This window comes from Oryctolagus cuniculus, chromosome 10 (genome assembly GCF_964237555.1).
Source record: "Oryctolagus cuniculus chromosome 10, mOryCun1.1, whole genome shotgun sequence".
NCBI lineage: Eukaryota > Metazoa > Chordata > Mammalia > Lagomorpha > Leporidae > Oryctolagus > Oryctolagus cuniculus.
Genome location: NC_091441.1, coordinates 56,909,580 through 56,930,018, shown reverse-complemented (window position 1 = coordinate 56,930,018; position 20,439 = coordinate 56,909,580). Strand labels below are relative to the sequence as shown.

Genomic DNA, 20,439 nt, shown 5'->3' with positions numbered 1-20,439 from the left:
CTCTGTCTCTGTCAAAAAAAAATTTAAATTTAAAAAAATAAGCAACATCAGCGTCTCAGGTCCTAGAGGAAAAGGTACCCTAGCACTAACCATTGACTTTTTAAGAGCATCTAGTGCCAACTTTTTTCCAAAGATTTATTTATTTGAAAGTTACACAGAGAGAGAAGGAGAGGCAGAGAGGTGGGGGTAGGGGTCTTCCATCCACTGGTTCATTCCCCAATTGGCCACAACGGCCAGAGCTGTGCCGATCTGAAGCCAGGAGCTTCGTCCAGGTCTCCCACGTGGATGTAGGGGCCCAAGAACTTGGGCCATCTCCTACTGTTTTCCCAGGCCATAGCAGAGAGTTGGATCAGAAGTGGAGCAGCTGGGACTTGAACCGGTGCCCTTATGAGATGCTGGTACTGCAGGCGGCGCCTTTGCCTGCTATGCCACAGTGCTGGCCTCTAGTGCCAACTCTTAAAATAGTCTCTCAATGATTTTTTTGAAGACTTATTTATTTGAAAGAGCAAGAGAGGCGTGGAGAGACAAAGAGAAAAAGATCTTCCATCTGCTGGTTCACTCCCCAAATGCCTGCAACAGCCAGGTGTGGGCCAAGATGAAGCAAAGAGCCAGGAACTCCATCCATCTTCTGTCCCCTTCCCAGGTACATTAGTAGGGTGATGGATCGGAGGCAGAGCAGCTAGGGCTTGAATCAGCACTCCAATATGGAATGCCAGTGTCACTGGCGGCAGGTTAACCCCTTGCACAACGCTGTCCCCTCTCAATATTTAAAAATTAACAGTACATTTCTAGTATATTTTAGTGAGAAAAATGCATTATGTGAATATGAATCCCCTTAACTGAAATATATAGAATAATGAGAGAACTTTGAGAATTTTGATGCAAAACTTTTTGAAATACATGCATATGAGGACTCCTTAAAAAGTTTATGGAAACACTTAGGAAAAAATACAGATTTTGAAATTTACACAAAAGTAAGCTTTTAATTCCATTTTCTATGAACTTTTTGAAGTACCCTCATACATATTCATGTAACCCAGCACCTCAGGGCAGAGTTCCCATTTTCTTGTGGGTTTTTCAAGACCGGGCTGGCTATGAATGAAGACGTTGATAATGGTGAGTGAGCTTGCCAAATTAATCCACAGCCATGAATATCACACTTTTATCTTTTTAAGAGAGAAACAGATGGCCTATTTATGATGGATTTAATGGTCTACATAGGAAAAGTTGGTTTTTATACTAATCCATCTGGGAAAATGATCACAGTAGGATTGCAGATTTTTATCAAAGGCAAAAATTTGCTCCTTCTCTCAGTACCTACTCCTTTCATTCACAAGCTCGGGATACAGGCATCTGTTGATGTTCTGTGTTGACTGTGGGATCCCCGTTTGACTGAGCCACAGCTTACATGTGGAGTAGGTGGGGTCTCCAACAACCACTTCTAGTTCCGAGGGAAACAGCTGCGCCATAAACTACCTTCCCCCGGAAAGAGGAATGCAGAGCTGTCCCTCCATGTAAGGGAGGTCTTGGGTTCAGGTCAGGGGAAGGAGAGACTTGTGTGTCTTGGGAACTCTGTGAGGAGCCAGAGGAAGGTGTTCTGGAAGAAATACAACTCCTCCCGTCAGTCTGTCAACACTGAACAGTGACTATTTCACAGTTGCATGTTAGTTCATCTCTAGTAACTTGTGTACAGAACCAGCCCAGGTGCGAGTGACTGAGAAACACTGATTGCTGGCAAGGGGAATCTGAGACTTTCTAAAACAATTGAATTAACCAGCGGACCTTCTTCATTTGAATTTCCTAAAGTTCAACACAGAACACCAGGGGTAGGCATTCGGCCCAGCAGTTAAGATGCCTGTGTCCTATATCAAAGTACCTGGGTTCAATTCCCAGCTCTGACTCCTGCCTCTACCTTCCTGCTAATGTGCGCCCCGGGAGACAGCAGTAATGATACAAATAGTTAGACCCCTTTATGCACATGGGAAACTGGGATTGAGCTCTGGGTTCCAACCCCAGTTGTGGGCATTTAGGGAATGAACCAGAAGATAGGAGTGTTCTATATATGTTTCTCAAAAAATAATTATGCTTTTAAAGCTTTATATATTTTTCAATTTATTTTAAAGGCAGAGTTACAGAGAAAGAAGAGACATCTTCCATCTGCTGGTTCACTTCCCAAATGGCTGCAGTGCAGTACCATGCAAGGCTGAAGCCAGAAGCCCAGTGCTTCTTCTGGGTCTCCCATGTGGGTGCAGGGGCCCAAGCACCTGGGCCATCTTCCACTTTCCCAGGTGCATTAGCAGGGAGCTGGATTGGAAGTGGGACAGCTGGGACTTGAACTGGTGTCCATGTGGGATGCCAGGAGTGCAGACAGCAGCCCAACCCACTATGCCACAGTGCCAGCCCCTCTCAAATTATTTTTTTTAGGGGTTGACGCTGTGGTGTAGCAGGTAAAGCCACTGCCTGCAGTGCCGGCATCCCATGTGGGTGCCAGTTCGAGTCCCAGCTGCTCCACTTCAGCCAGCTCTCTGCTGTGGCCTGGGAAAGCAGTAGAAGATGGTCCAGGTCCTTGGGCTCCTGCACCCATGTGGGAGACCTGGAGGAGGCTCCTGGTTCCAGCTTTAGATCGGCACAGCACCGGCCATCTGGGGAGTGAACCAGCAGATGAAAGACCTCTCCCCGTCTCTCTCCCTTCTCTGTGTAACTCTGACTTTCAAGTAAATAAAGAAATCTTTAAAAAATCATTTTTTAAAAAAAGAATACAAGATGTATAAAACAGAAAGAAGAGGCCAGGCTTGGTCGTGGTGAGGGAATGAAGAAGTCAGTGCTTTAACACCTAATCGTGTATTTTTTAAAAATTTACTTATTTGAAAGAGTTACAGAGAGAGTGAGAGAGACACACAGAGAGGGAGATTGATCTTCCATCCAGTGGTTCACTCCCCAGATGGTCACAACAGCCAGGGCTGGCCCGAGTCAATGCCAGGAGCCAGGAGCTTCATGCAGATCTCCCACACAGGTGCAGGGGTCCAAGTACTTAGGCCATGGTCCACTGCTTTCCTAAATGCATTAGCAAGGAGCTGTGTCAGAAGTGGAGCATCCAGGACTTGAACTGGTGCCTATATGGGATGCTGGCATTGCAGGCAGTAGCTTTACCCACTATACCACAGCGTCAACCCCCCTAATTGCATTTTTTTGTTCTAAGTCAACTCTGCATACCCCACAGCATTTTGTCCAGTGCTTGTCTTATAACTGGTCACCCATAAACATTTGTCAAATTAGTGAAAAGGGGAGGAAATCCCAGTCCCAACCTGTATCACTCTTTGGTGCCAAGCCTCCCTCCCCCTCCTCATTGCTAATGTCAACATGAAAACCCTCACTGGTGCACCCAAAAGCTGTGTGTGCACTGTTAAGGTCCACTCAAGGCTTGTGTCAGGGCCAAGAGTGAGCTTATTACAACCACCACCAGGGCTGCATCAGTTTGCTCCGGCTGCTGTAACAGTACTGCAGACTGGGGGCTTCAGTGACAGTGATTTATTTCCCCCCAGCTCCAGCTGGGGCTCGGAGATCAAGGTTGATGAGCGGGGTGTTTGTCCCAAGGCCTTCTTGGGTTGCAGATAGTACCTTTCCTCTGTGTGTCTATGTCCTGCACCCCTCTTCTTAGAAGGTCACAGTGATACTGGAGTAGGCCCTGTCCTGATGACTTCCTGTTTGAAGGTCCTTTCATCGGGGCCCACATGTGGTACAGCCGGTGGTGGCCACCTAGGACACCGGCATCCCATGTGAGCACTGGTTTGTGTCCTGGCTGCTCCACTGCTGATTCAGCTCCCTGCTGGTGATCTGAGAGGGCAGCAGAGGATGGCCCAAGTGCCTGGGCACCTGCCGCCCACATGGGAGACCCAGAGGCGGCTCTTGGCTTTGGCCCAGCACTGGATGTTGTGGCCATCTGGGGAGTGAGCTAGCAGATGGAGGATCTGTCTCTCTCTCCCTCTTCATATAACTGACTTTAAAAATAAATCTTTTTTTTAAAAGTTCATGTAAATTGGAATGGAAAGATATTAAAAAAGAAAAAATAAAAATTCCTTTCATCACATATAGGCACATTCTGAGTCCTGAGTGCTTAGACTTGAACGAACATACAACAGCCAACAAGAGTAAGGGCATCAGCCCTTAGTGTATTTACCTCATATGCTGGATTGCTTCTTCTACAACCTCCAGGTAGACGAACAAAGTCCTCACCATGGGTTTCATGTTTATGCCTTTTACTTTGTTTTACCTTTTAGGTCCTCCTGGCCCCAGGGGTCCAAAAGGTGACCGAGGATCCCAGGGACCCCCTGGTCCAACTGGCAACAAAGGACAGAAAGGAGAGAAGGGGGAGCCTGGCCCGCCAGGCCCTGCCGGCGAAAGAGGCCCCCTTGGACCCGTCGGCCCCCCTGGAGAGCGCGGCAGCAAGGGCTCCAAAGGCTCCCAGGGCCCCAAAGGCTCCCGCGGGTCCCCTGGCAAGCCTGGCCCTCAGGGCCCCAGTGGGGATCCAGGCCCCCCGGGCCCACCAGGCAAGGACGGGCTCCCTGGGCCCCAGGGCCCCCCCGGCTTCCAAGGACTTCAGGGCACTGTGGGGGAGCCTGGGGTGCCTGGACCCCGGGGGTTGCCAGGCTTGCCAGGGGTACCAGGCATGCCGGGCCCCAAGGGTCCCCCCGGCCCCCCAGGCCCATCAGGGGCAGTGGCGCCACTGGCCCTGCAGAACGAGCCAACTTCAGCACCAGAGGTCAATGGTAAGTCTGAACCCACCCTGGAACTGGGGCCAAGGCTGAGTGTGTGCTCATGGCTGGCCCAGCCCCCAGCATGTGCCCTCCCCATTTGAGCTGGCAGTGAGAACATCACGGTGGGTGGCATGCAGCCCCCCTGCTGCATAATAGGCCTCCATCCCAGGGGAGGCAGGTGTTGGGGGCGAAGGTGTCACTCAGGCCTGTGTTTCCTTCCAAGCAGGACTGGGCTCTCACGTGCTTACATAGTTAGGAGTTGGGCCCTCAAGACAACCGGACCTGAAACCATACCTTGGTGACAGCCTATGGCTCCCACCCCTGACCTGGCCTGTTTTACACTCTTCACCCTGGGTCAGGCCATTCCCTAGTGCCCTTCATCAGCATGAGGTGCAGCTTTGTTACCGAAGCCCAGATGTTAGTCGTTTGAGATGGTGTCATGGTCATGGAGCCTTCTGGTCCTTGGTTAAGCCTTCTGCAAAACTCTGGTCAGCAACCACGCCCGTTTCCCTCTCCTTTGATCAACCCTGATTGCACATGATTTCCTTCCTTGAGACTCCAGTCACCTTTGTTGTTCTGCTGGCCCAGTTTAGGTTTTGGGTTCTCCTGTCAAGTTCATTGTTCCATAGGATTCCACATTGACACTGCCCATCTGTGCCTGCCCTGTTTGCTGCTGTTATTTCTGTCATTGTAAACACTCATCCAGATGCAGAGACACAAGACCCAATCATGGAGGTTTTCCAGATTATGTGGTTGTCACTGCTGTGTGCTCCACGGTCCCCTCCTGGGTTAGTCTGCACCAGGCACATCCATGGCCATTAGCCACGAGCTCCGTGTGGGCTGCTGCTGGCCTGGGAGCAGTGCAGGGCCCTGGCTTTGGCCTCGTCAGCCCAGCTGCAGAAAGGCAGAGTGTTCTCTGTTTGGGTTTTGTTTTTAATCAGTGTCTTCAACCTCTGCATTCCTAGGCTGTCCACCCCACTGGAAGAACTTCACAGACAAATGCTACTATTTTTCAGTAGAGAAAGACATTTTTGAGGATGCAAAACTTTTCTGTGAAGACAAGTCTTCACATCTCATTTTCATCAACACGAGAGAGGAGCAGGTACGTCTGCTGCATAGTTGGTTGGGAAAGTTGTAATTTAAGGATAGTTTACATCTGGAAATTGCACACCTGCTGGGGCTTCACAGGTACCAAGAATTCACCGTCGCATCCACAGGGAAGACTGCACTGTGGAGAGCCGGGCTTCCTGCAGCGATTGCTGCCCCCTGGGAGAGCCACTTCCCACGGCAGTCACTGTCGTTATGCTGAGAAGTCTGCGAGCAGCCACCAGGCACCTGTGCAGAGAGAGAGAGACATGCGCACTGTAGGGGTGGAGTGTGGTGGGTGCAAGGGACAAAAAGTGTGGCCCCCGAGGGGTCATGAAGAACAAAGAAGGCTAAGGGGGCACAGGCCACATGCGTTAATGACAACGACCACTCATCCATCCCCTCCTGTGTGCCGGACACTGTAACCCACACAACAACTCTAGAGCATAGGTATTGTCCCCATCCTACAGATAAGAAAACCGAGACCCAGCAAGGGATGGTTAGTCAATGCGGAGCTGACACTGAAACCGAGGTCCCTGTAGCAACAGTGCCCATGTTCTTCCTCTGGTGTCACCCTGTCGCAGTGGCCTCCTTTTTCTTAAGCAACTCCAGACACGACCCTGAGAACAGATGTTTCCCACAGGAGCTGATCGAGAATAAGCAAGTGAAGGCAGTGGCCAGGAGCCTGGGCTTTGGGATCTACAGACCTGCCCAGCCATCTGTCACCTGTGGTGGGGAAGCCCAGAGACAGACTGTGTGCATCACCCCGCACAGGGGAGCCGGCCCTGAGGAAGCACTCAGCAGTCCCGTGGCTGTTCCTTGTATGAAGGCATAGGAGAGACGCTGAAGGGGAGTGCTGCCTGGGGAACTCACTGAGTTATCGTGGGGGATCGAGGGGAAGAGCATCACCCTAACCTCACTTGTAAACTTGTGAGAGGGGAAAAAAAAAACACCAAAGCTCCTGAAACAGTTCCAAACACAACAAGTGTAGTAGCAAAGACGACAGCAAAAGCTGCAAATAGGTCTGACAAACATCCTCTGTCAAGTCGTCCTTTTTCCCATTTAGAAAAGCCCCTGAGGAGTGGGCATTTGGCCTGGGTTTCAGGTTCCAGCTTCCTGCTAACGTGCACCCTGGGAGATAGCAGGTCATGGCTCAAGTAACTGGGTCCCTGCACACATGTGGGAGACCTAGATGGACGTAGGGGCTCCTGACTTTGGCCCAGCCTGGCTGTTGCAGATATCTAAGGAGTAAACCAGAAGACAGAATGCTCGCACTCTCTCTCTCCCCCTCTCTGCCTTTCAAATAAATAAAAATAGTTTTTTTAAGTCTCTGAAGGTATCTATCCCAAAAGAGAGTAATGTGCTGTCCTGGATTTATCTTGCAGCAATGGATAAAAAAACAGATAGTGGGGAGAGATAGCCACTGGATTGGTCTCACAGACTCAGAGCACGAGAACGAATGGAAGTGGCTCGATGGGACAACTCCGGACTACACGTGAGTACTCAGAACCCTCCCGATGGGTGGGCAGACGCTCACTGTTCCCCACCTCCTGGCGCGCTCCCTACAGCTTCTTCCTCGATGACATCCTACCCTGGCCACTTGTGTCAGCTGCAGGCCCCGGGTGCCCACTGTGTGTTGTGGGACAGGAAACTGGGATGCCATCAAGTAGGGTTTCCTGTTTTCTTTTCATGGAGTATATTTTTTCTTCCTTGTCTAAGAAAGAAACAAGACACTCATAAAACCAGATGGATCTGTGAAAATATGCAACAAACTGTTCCACATGAACAGAATTTATTTAAAAAAAAAAAAAAAAACACACCCCTGAGTAACCTTCAGTTTGCCAGAGGCAGAGAAGCCAGGCCCTGCAGAGGCTCCCCAGGTGCAAGAGCATCAAGGCATGGAATGCACCCGCCAGGTGGAGGACAGGGTCCGTCGGGGGCTGCAGTCCTGGGACAGGGGAAATGAGGTGTTTCACGGGGCATGGAGGCACAGACTCATACCAGTGAAGGAGCAGGATCAGAGTTGGTGGGGAGGCCACACATGTCTCTGCATGAGCGTGTAGATAGACAGGCTCTTCTGCACCTTTTTAAAAAATAGTGAATATGAACTTTATTTGAGAAACAATGAGAGTAGCAGGAACCCGAGCCATCACCTGCTGCCTCCCACAGTGTGCATGAGCGGGAAGCTGGCATCAGGAGTGGAGCTAGGATTCAAACCCAGGTACTCTGATACGGGATGTGGGCATCCTATTTAGCATCTTAACCACTAGGCCAAAAGCCTGGCCCCCTGGCTTTATATTTTTTAAATCCTCCACATGAAGAACATGATTAGAGAATGGAGGCAGAAAACAGAATAGGGCTGTCTCTTTAAGAGAGGAAGAGGGGGATGGGGAAGGGTAGCCACATGTGGTGCTGGAACACTGGGAGACTGAAGATGAGCCCCACCCTGCCGTGAGTGCGAGCAGATCCCTAGCTGCTGCCCGGCTGGACACCCTGGCTCTCAGGTGTACACCTGATGTACCGAGGAAAGTGCCCTGCCTGGCAGGGATGCACTTCGGAGGTGTGAGCCCGCATGGGAGCTGGCTTCTGGAGCAGAAGGAGCAGGTTGGAGGTGGGGACAGGAGGCAGAAATGACTCAAGGCAGAGACAAATCTGTTTGGACAGTTGAGAGTGCCAGAACCTCTTTTGTAAGGTAGCTGGGGGAAGCTGAAAAACAAAAATCCACCTCCTCCACTTTCTCACCACCATAGAAAGGGTCTGGGTTAGACTCACTGAGAAATTCCAGCTGAAGCCTTCCTCCAAGAAAACCCTGGATGGGCCCATATGGAATGGATTGAGCTGGAACATTAATGTCTATGCCAGCTCTCCCAGGGTGAAACCTCCCTCCTCGTCCCTGGCTCCAGCAAGAATTATGTGATTTAGGAGGACAGCACCAGTGTGGGTACCTCAGCCCCGGGAAGGATTACATCACCAGACACCTGTCTGGGGCTGGTCCCCAGACACAGCCACCTTCGAGCTTCCTGAAAACTTCAGCTCCTGCACCCCAGCCACAGTTCAGTTCAGAGTGCCTCTCAGTTTCCACCCACAGGAACACATATCCATGGAAAAATCCCCGGGATCAGATTTTGAAAGCATGAATAAATTAGGCAGACATCATATGAGGTCTCAATAACTGAAGGCTAACTTAATGTGACATGTAATAATAAACACTGCACAAAGCAGAGAGAGCCAGTGCGGTGGAGGGGCAGAGCATGGGCTCTGGCATCAGCGAGATCTGGGCTCCCAGAACTCCCAACACTCAGAGCTACAAGCCCCCCGTGCAAGGTACACAACCATGCACATCTCCTTGTCCCACACAGGAACTGAACTGTACAAAAGCACCCATGCCAGTTTTCAGAAAAGTAAATCATATATATGAAGGGTCTTTGGAAAGTTCATGGAAAATATGTATTATGAAAAAAAATCATGCATAAGCTTCTAATTTTTCTGCACCAGAATAAATTTATCATTTAATTCCATTTTTCCACCAACTTCTTGAAGTACCCTCATATATAAAGCATTTGATACAGGAGTTGGCACATGGGAAGTGCTTAAGAGATGTTTCCTGCTAGTACTGATATATTTGATTATTGTCATAATCATAATTACTAGTCCATAATGAAAGAATAAGACTAGCTAGAATTTATGTATTTTTACAGTATCCTGATTGAGATACCACACTCAGTATCTCAGCCATGTCTCAATAGGTTTGTGGCAAAAGACAAAAGTATTTCACTGTCCTGGGAGTGGGGACCGGGCTTAGGCTCTCGGGGGTCTCTGCCCAATACTTCGGCAGCCACTCAAACTCACCCTCACCTCCCAGTCTTTGCATGGTGGCGCCATGCATTGGCCATCCCCCTCCCTTTCCCCTGCCACCTGCCATGATTTTGGGCCCTGAAGATCATGAGAGACTATCATGAACAATTACACACCGAAAAACCAGACCATATAGAAGAATGGATAAATTCCTGGAAATACACAACTTACCAAAACTGACCCAAGAATAAACCCTGAACAAACCAGTAACAAGTAAGGAGGCAGAAGCAGTGTGGGGAGCAAACCGGACTAGACTGTTACTGGAATTAAGACTTATTCTATGCATCTGCTCTCCCACAATATGGCGCTGGGAGAGAAGTAAACAGCTTCCGCACAGCTGCCTCCAGTTCAACCAATTAACTGTAGGACTTGCTCCTGATTGGAGAGCAGCGTACTCGGCGTGTGGGCAGCCGAGTTAGGATTGGCGGAGGAGGACTATAAAGGAGGAGAGAGACGGCATGCACCAGGAACATCTATGGGGAACATCTAAGGGAACCCGAGCAGCCCCCAGAAGAGCCGGCCGGCGGTGTGCCGCTCCCCTGCGGAAGTGGGGAATGTGGCCAGGGGGAACTGCCCTTCCACGGAGGTGGAAGGGATAGTAGCCAACCCGGGAAGAACCAGCAGCAAACCCGGGGAGGGCCGAGCAGACGAAAGAACAGCGCAGGGTTCAGTGTTGCTCCCCCACGAAGAGGGGGAGCGACATAATGGTGCCGTGACTCGGATAGGAAACCTAGCTTGGATAGGAAACTTAGGACGGATATGAAACTTAGGAGGGAAGAAACGGGAAGAACTGGGAAAATACCGGAGAGAGAGACTAGCAAACAGCCTAGGGAAAAGCCGGACGAAAAGGGTGCCGGAAGAAGCTGTTGAAAGCCTAGGCATAGACTCGTATACGGACTACGGGGGGAAGCTGGGAGAAATCTCTAAGGTCGAAAGCGAAAGTGAAAGCTAGAACAAACAGACTCGGACGCGGACTGTGGGGAGAGGCCAGGAGAAATGAGGGAGGAATATTGTTGGAAGAAAACTTAAGGAAACATACCGGGTAGAGAAAAGTGTTAGGGAAATTGAAGCCGCGGGGGGCAGGCCAAGGCGGACACGAAAGCCACTTTGGGATTCTCAAGTTAGCCCGGGAATAGGGGGCGAAAAGTTGAAACTAGAAGCTGAGACGCAAGCCAGGTTGGGATCCGTCTGATTAGCCCGGGGAGCAAAGGACGGGAAGCCAAACCGTGGGGCGGAGACGTACGCTGGGTTGAATTCGCCAGGCTAGCCCGGGGAACTTGGATTGAATGCTAGTGGTGGAGACGCAAGCTACGCTGTGTTACTCGCGGAAGCCGCCGCGTGCAGAGAGAGCACGGGGCGTGAATAGATAGGGAACGCTGGCGTAGGCCGTGGTTCAGACGCGAAAGGGTTAAGCGTGGAGCCCGCGGAGCGCGCGAAACCGAGCCGCGCAAAGCCGGGAAGCTGCGCAGATGAGAGAGGCGCGCGGGCTGAAGCGGCGAGGTGCCGGGAAGCTGCGGGGATAAGAGAAACAGAAGTTTGGAAGTGAAGTAAAAGAGAAATGGGAATGCTGGAAGATAGAAGTGAAATGGGAGAGGTAGGAATGCCCGGAGATAGAGAAATAGAGAAAAATAAGGCCTCCCCTCAACATGCCAATTAGAAGGCTTGGATTCGGTCTGCCCGATTAGTGAGGCGATGAGCACCTGGGCGGCTAGCCGCAGGTCACCGAAGACAGGCACGAATTAACATCAGTAAAGCTTCCCCACAATGCAACAATTAGGAGGCTTGGATTCGGTCTGCCTGATTTAAGGCGGTAAGCGCCAGCAAAGCTCGACCAGAGTATGAGCTGCAGGTCACCGAAGATAGGCACGAACCAACACTAATAAGTCTCCCCCACAATAAGGCAATGAGAAGGCTTGGATTCGGTTTGCCTGATAGGTCTTGTAAGTCCCCTGCGGGCAGAGCAGAGCATGCGCTGCAGGGCACCGAACACAGGCACGCATCAGCGCCTAAAAACCTCCTCACAATGGCGAAGAGAGGACCCGGATTCGGTTTTCCTGATTGATAGGACTTGTAAGAGCCTGTGGCAACTCTAGCAAGTAGAGCAGAGTGTGTGCCGCGGGACACCGAAGACAGGCGCGTATCAACGCCAAAAATAAAAAGAAAGGGGGATCTGTGGGGAGCAAACCGGACTAGACTGTTACTGGAATTAAGACTTATTCTATGCATCTGCTCTCCCACAATATGGCGCTGGGAGAGAAGTAAACAGCTTCCGCACAGCTGCCTCCAGTTCAACCAATTAACTGTAGGACTTGCTCCTGATTGGAGAGCAGCGTACTCGGCGTGTGGGCAGCCGAGTTAGGATTGGCGGAGGAGGACTATAAAGGAGGAGAGAGACGGCATGCACCAGGAACATCTATGGGGAACATCTAAGGGAACCCGAGCAGCCCCCAGAAGAGCCGGCCGGCGGTGTGCCGCTCCCCTGCGGAAGTGGGGAATGTGGCCAGGGGGAACTGCCCTTCCACGGAGGTGGAAGGGATAGTAGCCAACCCGGGAAGAACCAGCAGCAAACCCGGGGAGGGCCGAGCAGACGAAAGAACAGCGCAGGGTTCAGTGTTGCTCCCCCACGAAGAGGGGGAGCGACAAAGCAGTATCAAAAATTTTCCAACAAAGAAAAGCCTGGGACCAGATGGCCTCATGGCTGAATTCTGCTAAACATTTAAAGAAAAATGAATACCAATTCTTCTTAAACTCTTCCAAAAAATACAGGGGTTGACAGCCCTGGCACCAACTCATGCCTTGCCGGGCTACAGGAGAACTAAGTGTCACAGCTTTCCTCTTACCCTTTGGATGTGGCTCAAGGTTCTTGTGACTGAGAAGAAGGACAGGGATGAGAAGGCTCTCTCCTCATCCTCTCGGGCTTGCTCTGCTTTTTATGCTGAGACCTGGTGGAGAAAGACAATGCTATAATAAACAGACACAAAGTAATGGTGAATTGAGATAGATGCCAGAGGCGTAAGGCACACACAGACCTCAACTCCGATTTATTTTCCGTAAAACATACAGCCTGGCTCACTGAATCTTACGGCCATTTCTGCAGTGATATAGAGCAGGACTAGACAGGGAAAAGGAATTCAGGCGATGCAACCTGTGATGGCTCAGGACAGTGCTCAGGTCAGTTCCCAGGTGCCGTGGGTCCACACCCCACTCAGTTTCAAAAGATGTAGCTAGTCAACATGGCATATGCTATTGTATTAGCCCATTTTTTATTACTATCATGAATCCCTGAGGCTGGTTAACTTTATAAAAAAAAAGTTGTTAGCTCACGATTCTGAAGTTTCAAGGGCACAGCATCAGCTGGCTTCAGTGTAACCCACGCGGTGGATGGAGTCACAGCGGCAGAAGCACAGGTGCGAGGAAGGGCTCACGTCAAAGACAGGAAGCCAAGAGGAAGAATTTGGAAGGGGTTTGCTCTCAAGAGAACTTACTGGGGGTCCTCTGAAAACTAAATTCCATCTGCAGGCAGGACCTCCCTATAAGCACCGCCTCTTAAAGGACCAACACGGCCATACAGAGGACCAAGCCTCCAGCACATGACTCCTTGAGGGATAAACCACATCCAAACTGAGCACCAATCAAGGACCTAGTTTTTAAAAATTACCCATCAGCAAATCTCAGCATGTAAGAGAAGTAATAACCCTACAATGCTTTCCAAGAAACAGCTGGACATTGTATATGTGTGTGCGCACACGCACACACACACACACACATATTACCTTCCTTTTTGCATTTCACCACAGACATGCTAAAATGTTATTCACCAGCACCAGCACCCTGACTGGAGATTGGATTCCACTTGCCCAGTTCTGTGATAAGACTCAGTGAATGACTGTGGCGTGCACTGTGAACCAGGCTCTGTGCTGGCCTGCAGGGCAGCGGCTTGCTCCTTGTACCCATGTGGAAAAGGCTGAATTCTAGGACCAGGTCAGAAGCAAGAGGACATCCCAGGTGTATACACGGACAGAGTAAACAGCAGTGTTTTTAAGATTCCTACCTTCTCTTGGCCAGCGCTGCAGCTCAATAGACTAATCCTCCGCCTAGCGGCACCGGCACACCAGGTTCTAGTCCCGGTCAGGGTGCCGGATTCTGTCCTGGCTGCTCCTCTTCCTGTCCACCTCTCTGCTGTGGTCCGGGAAGGCAGTGGAGGATGGCCCAAGTGCTTGGGCCCTGCACCCCATGGGAGACCAGGAGAAGCACCTGGCTCCTGCCATCGGATCAGCGCAGCGGCCATTGGAGGGTGAACCAATGGCAAAGGAAGACCTTTCTCTCTCTCTCACTGTCCACTCTGCCTGTAAAAAAAAAAAAAAAATTCCTACCTTCTCTTAATAACTGATGGAACAAGTAGTGAGAAAACCCAACGATGATATAGTTGACCCTATCAGCTAACTTGGTGTTTATGAGACCCTTCAGCCAACAATGGCCAGCACACAGGCTTTTCAAATGCAACTGGTGCTGTATCAAGATATACTCACTATGTGCTGGGCCATAAAACTAGTCAATAAACTTGAGAGAACTGGGATTAGATGTTAGAGTATGCCCTCTGAGTTAGAAATTGACAACGGGTATCTGTGAAATCTCAAATACTTGGAAATTCAAGGACTCGTGGATCAAAGAGGAAATCTGAAAGCATTTAAAGGAAATGTAAACACAACATAACAAAATTTGCAAGGTGGAGCTAAAATGGTGTTTACAGGGTCACTGACAGCTTTAAAATGGATATATTAGAAATGTTTCTAAAGGTTGAAAATCAATTGCTCCAAGCTTCTACTTCACAAGGGTAGAAAAAGAACAGGAAATTAATGCCTGAGCAAGTGGAAGGGAAGAAATAATAAAGACCAGAAAGCAATGAAATAGAAAGCAGATAAACAACACAGAGGATCAGTTAATCCAGGGGCCCAACAGAGCTGATCTTTCTACGCTGGTGGGAATCAACGCAGATGTGTCATCTGGCAGACTGTCACTGGTGACAGACTACCCACACCGGGCAGATTCAGATACACATGGGATGCAGGCTCTGCCCACCTGCTCACGGCACAACTCTGAAACAGGAGTTTTTTGTTTTTTCAGTTCAAGAGAGCACATGTTTCCCTCCACTGGTCACTCCACAAATGCCCACAATGACTGAGTCAGGCTGAAGCTAGGAGCCAGGGACTTAATCCAGAAATCCCGCCTGGGTGGTGGGGACCCAACTACTTGAGCCACCACCTACGACCTGTCATGTCTGTACAGGCAGGAAGCTGGAATCAGGAGCTGGAACTGGGAAGTGAACCCAGGTGTTCCAATATGTGGGCACCTTAATCACCAGGCCAGACATCTGCCCCTAAGGTAGCTTTTCAAGCCTCTCTTGACCTTAGGTCATCAAAGATGTGATTCCCAGCACACACTTGAATCTCCCCCATTCCTCTTGGCCACAGGACTCAGCTGGTGGGAACATGCTGGCAGGTTATGAGCCGCGGCTTGCATCTGTACGTTGCAAAGGGAAAGCCCAGGTTACGTTTCTGCCAGGCAGATTTCTTGCTGTGATGCTGCATCCTGGGATTGAAGAGCCACAGCATGGTAGGGCCGGAAGAGGACCTACAGCGTCCTCTCATCCATGAGTCACCCACTTGAGGTTGCAGCCAGAGGGGCGCTGACTCAGGCCGCAGGACAGGCCTCTTCCCTAGTAGTGGGAGAAAATTCTGCTGCAACAAAACACTTCCCAGTGCTCCGATTTTCCCACTTGGAGGCCAGGTCCTTACCGGCATGAGTTTCTTAGCCAGGCGGCCTCAGTTTTGTGGTTGATGAGACAGTAATGAGTGAGGTTGAAAGGCTGGGTTCCAAGAGTGAGAGCATGTGCTCTGTCTCCATTAGGGGGACCCCCCCAAGTCCTGCAGGGGTGCCACACCCACTCCAGCTCCCTGGCGCAGGCAGCTGGAGCATTTCTGTGGTTCCTGGTGTACAGTATGATCGCCCAAGTACATGTGTGTTTACCCCATCACTTCCATGATGTATGCATTACGAGATTCAGGGATTTTTCACTTACACTTCAGCCCTTCTTTCTGGAGTCTGCTTGTGAATGTGGTTAAGGCACGTTTAAGCTGACATTTTTCTCCAAAATTTTATAAATACACACACACACATCTTCAAAAAGTTTATGGAAATATATATTATGGACAAACCCTGCATAAATTTCAAAAACTTTTGTACCAAAATAAACATTTTTAAAATTTATTTTCACTTTATATCCAAAAGGCAAACAGGGGCCAGTGCTGTGGCGTAGCAAGTAAAGCTGCTGCCTGCAGTGCTGGCATCCCATATGGGTGCCAGTTCAAGTCCCGGCTGTTCCACTTCCAATCCAGCTCCTTGCTAATGCTCCTGATAAAGCAGTGGAAAGATGGCCCAAGTCCTTGGGCCCCAGCACCTGTGTGGGAGACCTGGAAGAAGCTCCAGGTCCTGGCTTCGGACCAGTCCAGCTCCAGCCATTTCAGCCATTTGGGGAGTGAACCAGCAGATGGAAGACCTCTCTGCCTCTGCCTCTCTGTAACTCTGCCTTTCAAATAAATCTTTTAAAAATGTCTATTTAAAAAAAGGCAGACAAAGCTCTTCCACTTTCTGGTTCACTCTCCAAACACCCTCAACAGCCAGGGCGAGGCTACACTGAAACCAGGAGCTGAGAACTCAATCTAGATGTCCCACATGGGTGGCAGGGGTCCACATACTTCCCATGATGCACGTGAGGAGGAAGCTGGGTCAGAAGCAGAGAAGCTCGGACTCCAACCAGGCATTGTGACATGACCATAGGCATCCCGAGCAGCAGCTCAACCGCTGCACCCAACACACACCCGGAAACTCGTTTCGTTTCATTTGTCCATGAACTTTGTGAAGTACCGTCATACAGCTTTTTTCTCTGATATGTTCTATTCTATTCAAACCATGTAGACAGTTCTGCCACACGTCACCCCCTGTGATCTGAAGCTTCTGAGACTCTGCAAGCTCAGCCTACAGGACCAAGTGCTCCGTACAGTGGCTTAGGGCCACCCCACCCCATCCTTGGTGGGCTCCAGCAGTCACACACACACCCCACTCACCCAGAACTGCTTTCTGCTTCTTCTCCTCCAGAAATCCCTCCACACTGTATCTGAAGAATTCAGTGACCCTGCAGAAAGGTGACAAAGATTGCCACTTTTTTTTTTTTTTTTTTTTTTGGACAGGCAGTTAGACAGTGTGAGAGAGAGAGAGAGACAGAGAGAAAGGTCTTCCTTCCATTGGTTCACCCCCCAAATGGCCGCTATGGCCGGCACGCTGTGCCGATCCGAAGCCAGGAGCCAGGTGCTTCTCCTGGTCTCCCATGCAGGTGCAGGGCCCAAACACCTGGGCCATCCTCCACTGCCTTCCCGGGCCATAGCAGAGGGCTACACTGGAAGAGGAGCAACTGGGACAGAATCCGGCACCCCAACCGGGACTAGAACCTGGTGTGCCAGCGCCGCAGGCAGAGGATTAGCCTAGTGAGCCGCGGTGCCAGCCACCACCTTTCTCTCCACCTGGTTATCACTCCATCTAGTTAATGAATCTCTTTTATCTACTTAAATCTTTAAAAAAAAAAAGTTGGTTTATTTGAAAGAGTTTCAGAGAGAGGTAGAGACAGAGAAAGAGGTCTTTGATCTGTGGTTTCACTCCGCAGATGGCCGCAATGGCCAGAGCTGAGCCAATCTGAAGCCAGGAGCTTCTTCTGGGTCCCCCATGGGTACAGGGGCCCAAGCACTTGGGCCATCTTCTACTGCTTTCCCAGGCCATAGCAGAGAGCTGGATTGGAAGAGGAGCAGCCGAGACTAGAACTGGTGCCCAAATGGAATGCCGGCACTTCAGGCCAGGGCTTTAACCTGCTGTGCCACAGCGCCGGCCCCTTATCTACTTAACTTAAAATGACTTTAAAGGAGGGGGAAATATTAAACACATCTTCTAAACCCAAAGAAGTCCTGTTTATCTAGTTTCTCAGTTAACTGAGAAATCGAGAATATCAAATGTTCTCTTATTATATATTCAGGAATTACAAATCCCATCAACAAAATTAGAACCAAGCGATCTCACCTGACCAGCAAAAATGAATGACGTGTGTTTTAACAAGAGCAAGCAGCTCAGACATCACTGACATTGCTGGGGGAGTCCTGCAAAGTAGACAGAAAGTAGACACAGAAAAGGCAGCTTCCTCCAAACTATCTTTTCATCACCGGGCTTATGTGAGGTCACTATTCATTTTTTTTCCAATCTCATACACTTGAAAATAAATTATTTTTCCTTCCAGTTTCATCTGTCTGGCCTCACCATGACAGCCTGAGATTCCGAGTCCATCTGTCTCTTGTCTGTTATGTAAGTGCTCTGAGAGCAGCGACTCTGGGCTCTCTGTGTGCTGTGCTGCCATCACAACCTAGGTTATAGACACGTAGTCGCTGCTCTATGGGTATCTGTTGAGTGTGTGCGTGAATAACTATTTTCTAACTCTCTCTTCCAAGTATTATACCATTCTTTTTACTCCATTTCCTCTTATTTTTTTTTTTTTGCTGGATTTATTCAATGGGGGTCACTATTCATTTTTCTAAAAATCCCAAAATACACACTTGGTGTGCGGCAGTCCAGTTGTACCATTTGTTCTGCACCCCTTGATTATATACTTCAAATGTCCCTTCCCGCTGCCCTCTGGTCTTGCTGGTCTTATTGTCCAAAGATGTAGGACGCCGTGGGCTGTCTCCTGGAGTGACCCCAGGACAGCTGGCCTGCGGCTGATGGGGAGCAGCCCCCTCCCCAGCCTCCACAATGCTCCTCTCAGGCATTGGCCACAGCCTCGCTGCATGAACCTGCATCTTCAAAATGACGCTACAAATTGAGTCTGGAAACACGTCTGATTTATGGCACAGAAACAGAATCAAGAACTGTTAAAAGTGCCATTTTGGAGCAGCAACATCCAAGTGAACAAGCCTCGAATGAACTCATCCTGAAGAAACACTTGTTTAAGAATCTCAGTCTCAAAAAAAAAAAAAAAAAAAAGCAATGAAATGTATGAGTCATTTTCCAGAGGATTAAATTACTATTTCTTTCTAAAGCCATCAACCAGAAAACTGCAACCAGTTGTTTGTAACTCTAGGTTCTTGCAAACAAAGGGTCTCAAAGGGTCTTCCACTTCCTCTTCCTGACACTTTGACTTGGAGATACTGAAATATACAAGGATCTGTCTGGGTTCTCACAAGATAGAGAGGGAGAGTGATGCCCTCATAGTGCATTATACTAGTGAATTCATGCATGTACACATGTGGGTGTATGCATATACAGAAGTCGGTATTCCAGTACACACTAAAAAGTCATCTTTCTCAAAGAAGGATTCACACACTTAGCACTGTGATGGAGAAGCTCAATGAACTGATTTCATTGTGGCAAACAAAGAATACAAGCCTGGCTACTCATAACTCAGCTGCGGCTTTTTCTGAAAAAGAGCACGCACTGCTTTTTAAGCAACACATTTTCATTCCAGGACAAATGATATGCCTCAGTTTTTGTTTTTCACATGGCTTGGCTGCTCTCGAGTAAAGAAAACCTCTGCATTACTGTGCAAATAACACTCATTTTTTCTCTTTTGTTAAAAGAAATTGGAAAGCTGGACAGCCAGATAATTGGGATCGTGGCCAAGGGCCAGGAGAAGACTGTGCCGGGTTGATTTATGCTGGGCAGTGGAACGATTTCCAATGTGACGAGATCAATAACTTCATTTGCGAAAAAGACAGGGAGACAGGTGAGTGAGCAGTCAATGGAATCTGAGTGGCAGCTGCGGGGCTTAGTTCTATTACAGAATGAGAGATTGTAAGTTTGAGGGCTGTAAATAGTCTCCACCTTGGGTACCAGTCCTGGTTTTGTCACTTAATAGCTGAGCAGCTTATGCATTTCAGGGGAACTGTAATAGTGTCTTCTTTATAGGGTTGTGGTAAAGACTTACAGAAGTTAATGGATTTGCCTGTTGTATAATAAAATATTTAATAACTGGCACAGGACAACAGCTTACAATATTGTTAGTTAATTGTTGTTTAAGACATGGCACCAAGGTTGTTTATGTCTTTTTCATAGACATCCACCCAGTCAAGTCAGGTGGCCAAGCATTCTATCCCACATGCATCTGTTGACCATCTACCTAGGCCAGATACTCTGCTAGATACTGGGGGTGCATAACCATTGCCCCTTAATAAGCTTAGAAACCACAGAGGCTTGCGGAAAATTTTTTATTTCAAAAGATACTTATCTAAGCTTCATTTAATACACAATCCTATGTGGAACAGGGCATCTTAGTTTTCTTCATCAGAAAGCGATTTACAGGTTTGGAGTGGGCAATGAAGGAAATGGGAAATGATTGATGAGTGCAGGGTTTCTTTGGAGGGTGATGAAAATGCCCTAAATTATACAACTTTGAATATATTTTAAAATACTGAATTCTATATGATTTAATTATATGATTTGGGAATTATATTTCAATGAATTCATCGTTTTTAAAAGTTAGTGGTTTAAAAAACCTTCAGACATATGAAGGGACTTCAAAAATTTGTGGAAACAGAATTCAAAGATGCTTTTAAGCTTTTTATTCAGTGAGAGAAACACATAGGAGAGTGAGGGCTCTATCTAAGAAAGAAAGGGAAATCTGGATTCATACCAAGTACCAGGAGCCAGCCGT

The 20,439-nt window shown here is 48.9% G+C and overlaps 1 protein-coding gene and 1 long non-coding RNA gene across 2 annotated transcripts in view; one reads left to right on the top strand and one right to left on the bottom strand.

Annotated features, from left to right (window-relative positions):
• Window positions 1–20,439, top strand: part of COLEC12 (collectin subfamily member 12) — a 206,556-nt gene that overhangs the window by 184,239 nt on the left and 1,878 nt on the right. The window contains exons 6-9 of the mRNA XM_051852076.2: window positions 4,278–4,766; window positions 5,720–5,856; window positions 7,226–7,335; window positions 19,367–19,512. Coding sequence (XP_051708036.1) covers window positions 4,278–4,766; window positions 5,720–5,856; window positions 7,226–7,335; window positions 19,367–19,512 — 882 coding nt within the window. The remainder of the gene's footprint in view (window positions 1–4,277; window positions 4,767–5,719; window positions 5,857–7,225; window positions 7,336–19,366; window positions 19,513–20,439) is intronic.
• Window positions 5,680–20,439, bottom strand: part of LOC127492402 (uncharacterized) — an 81,546-nt gene continuing 66,786 nt past the window's right edge. Inside the window, exons 2-3 of the long non-coding RNA XR_011379408.1 lie at window positions 12,536–12,637; window positions 5,680–6,089 (exon numbers count right to left, since the gene is read on the bottom strand). This is a non-coding gene — a long non-coding RNA (uncharacterized lncRNA). The remainder of the gene's footprint in view (window positions 6,090–12,535; window positions 12,638–20,439) is intronic.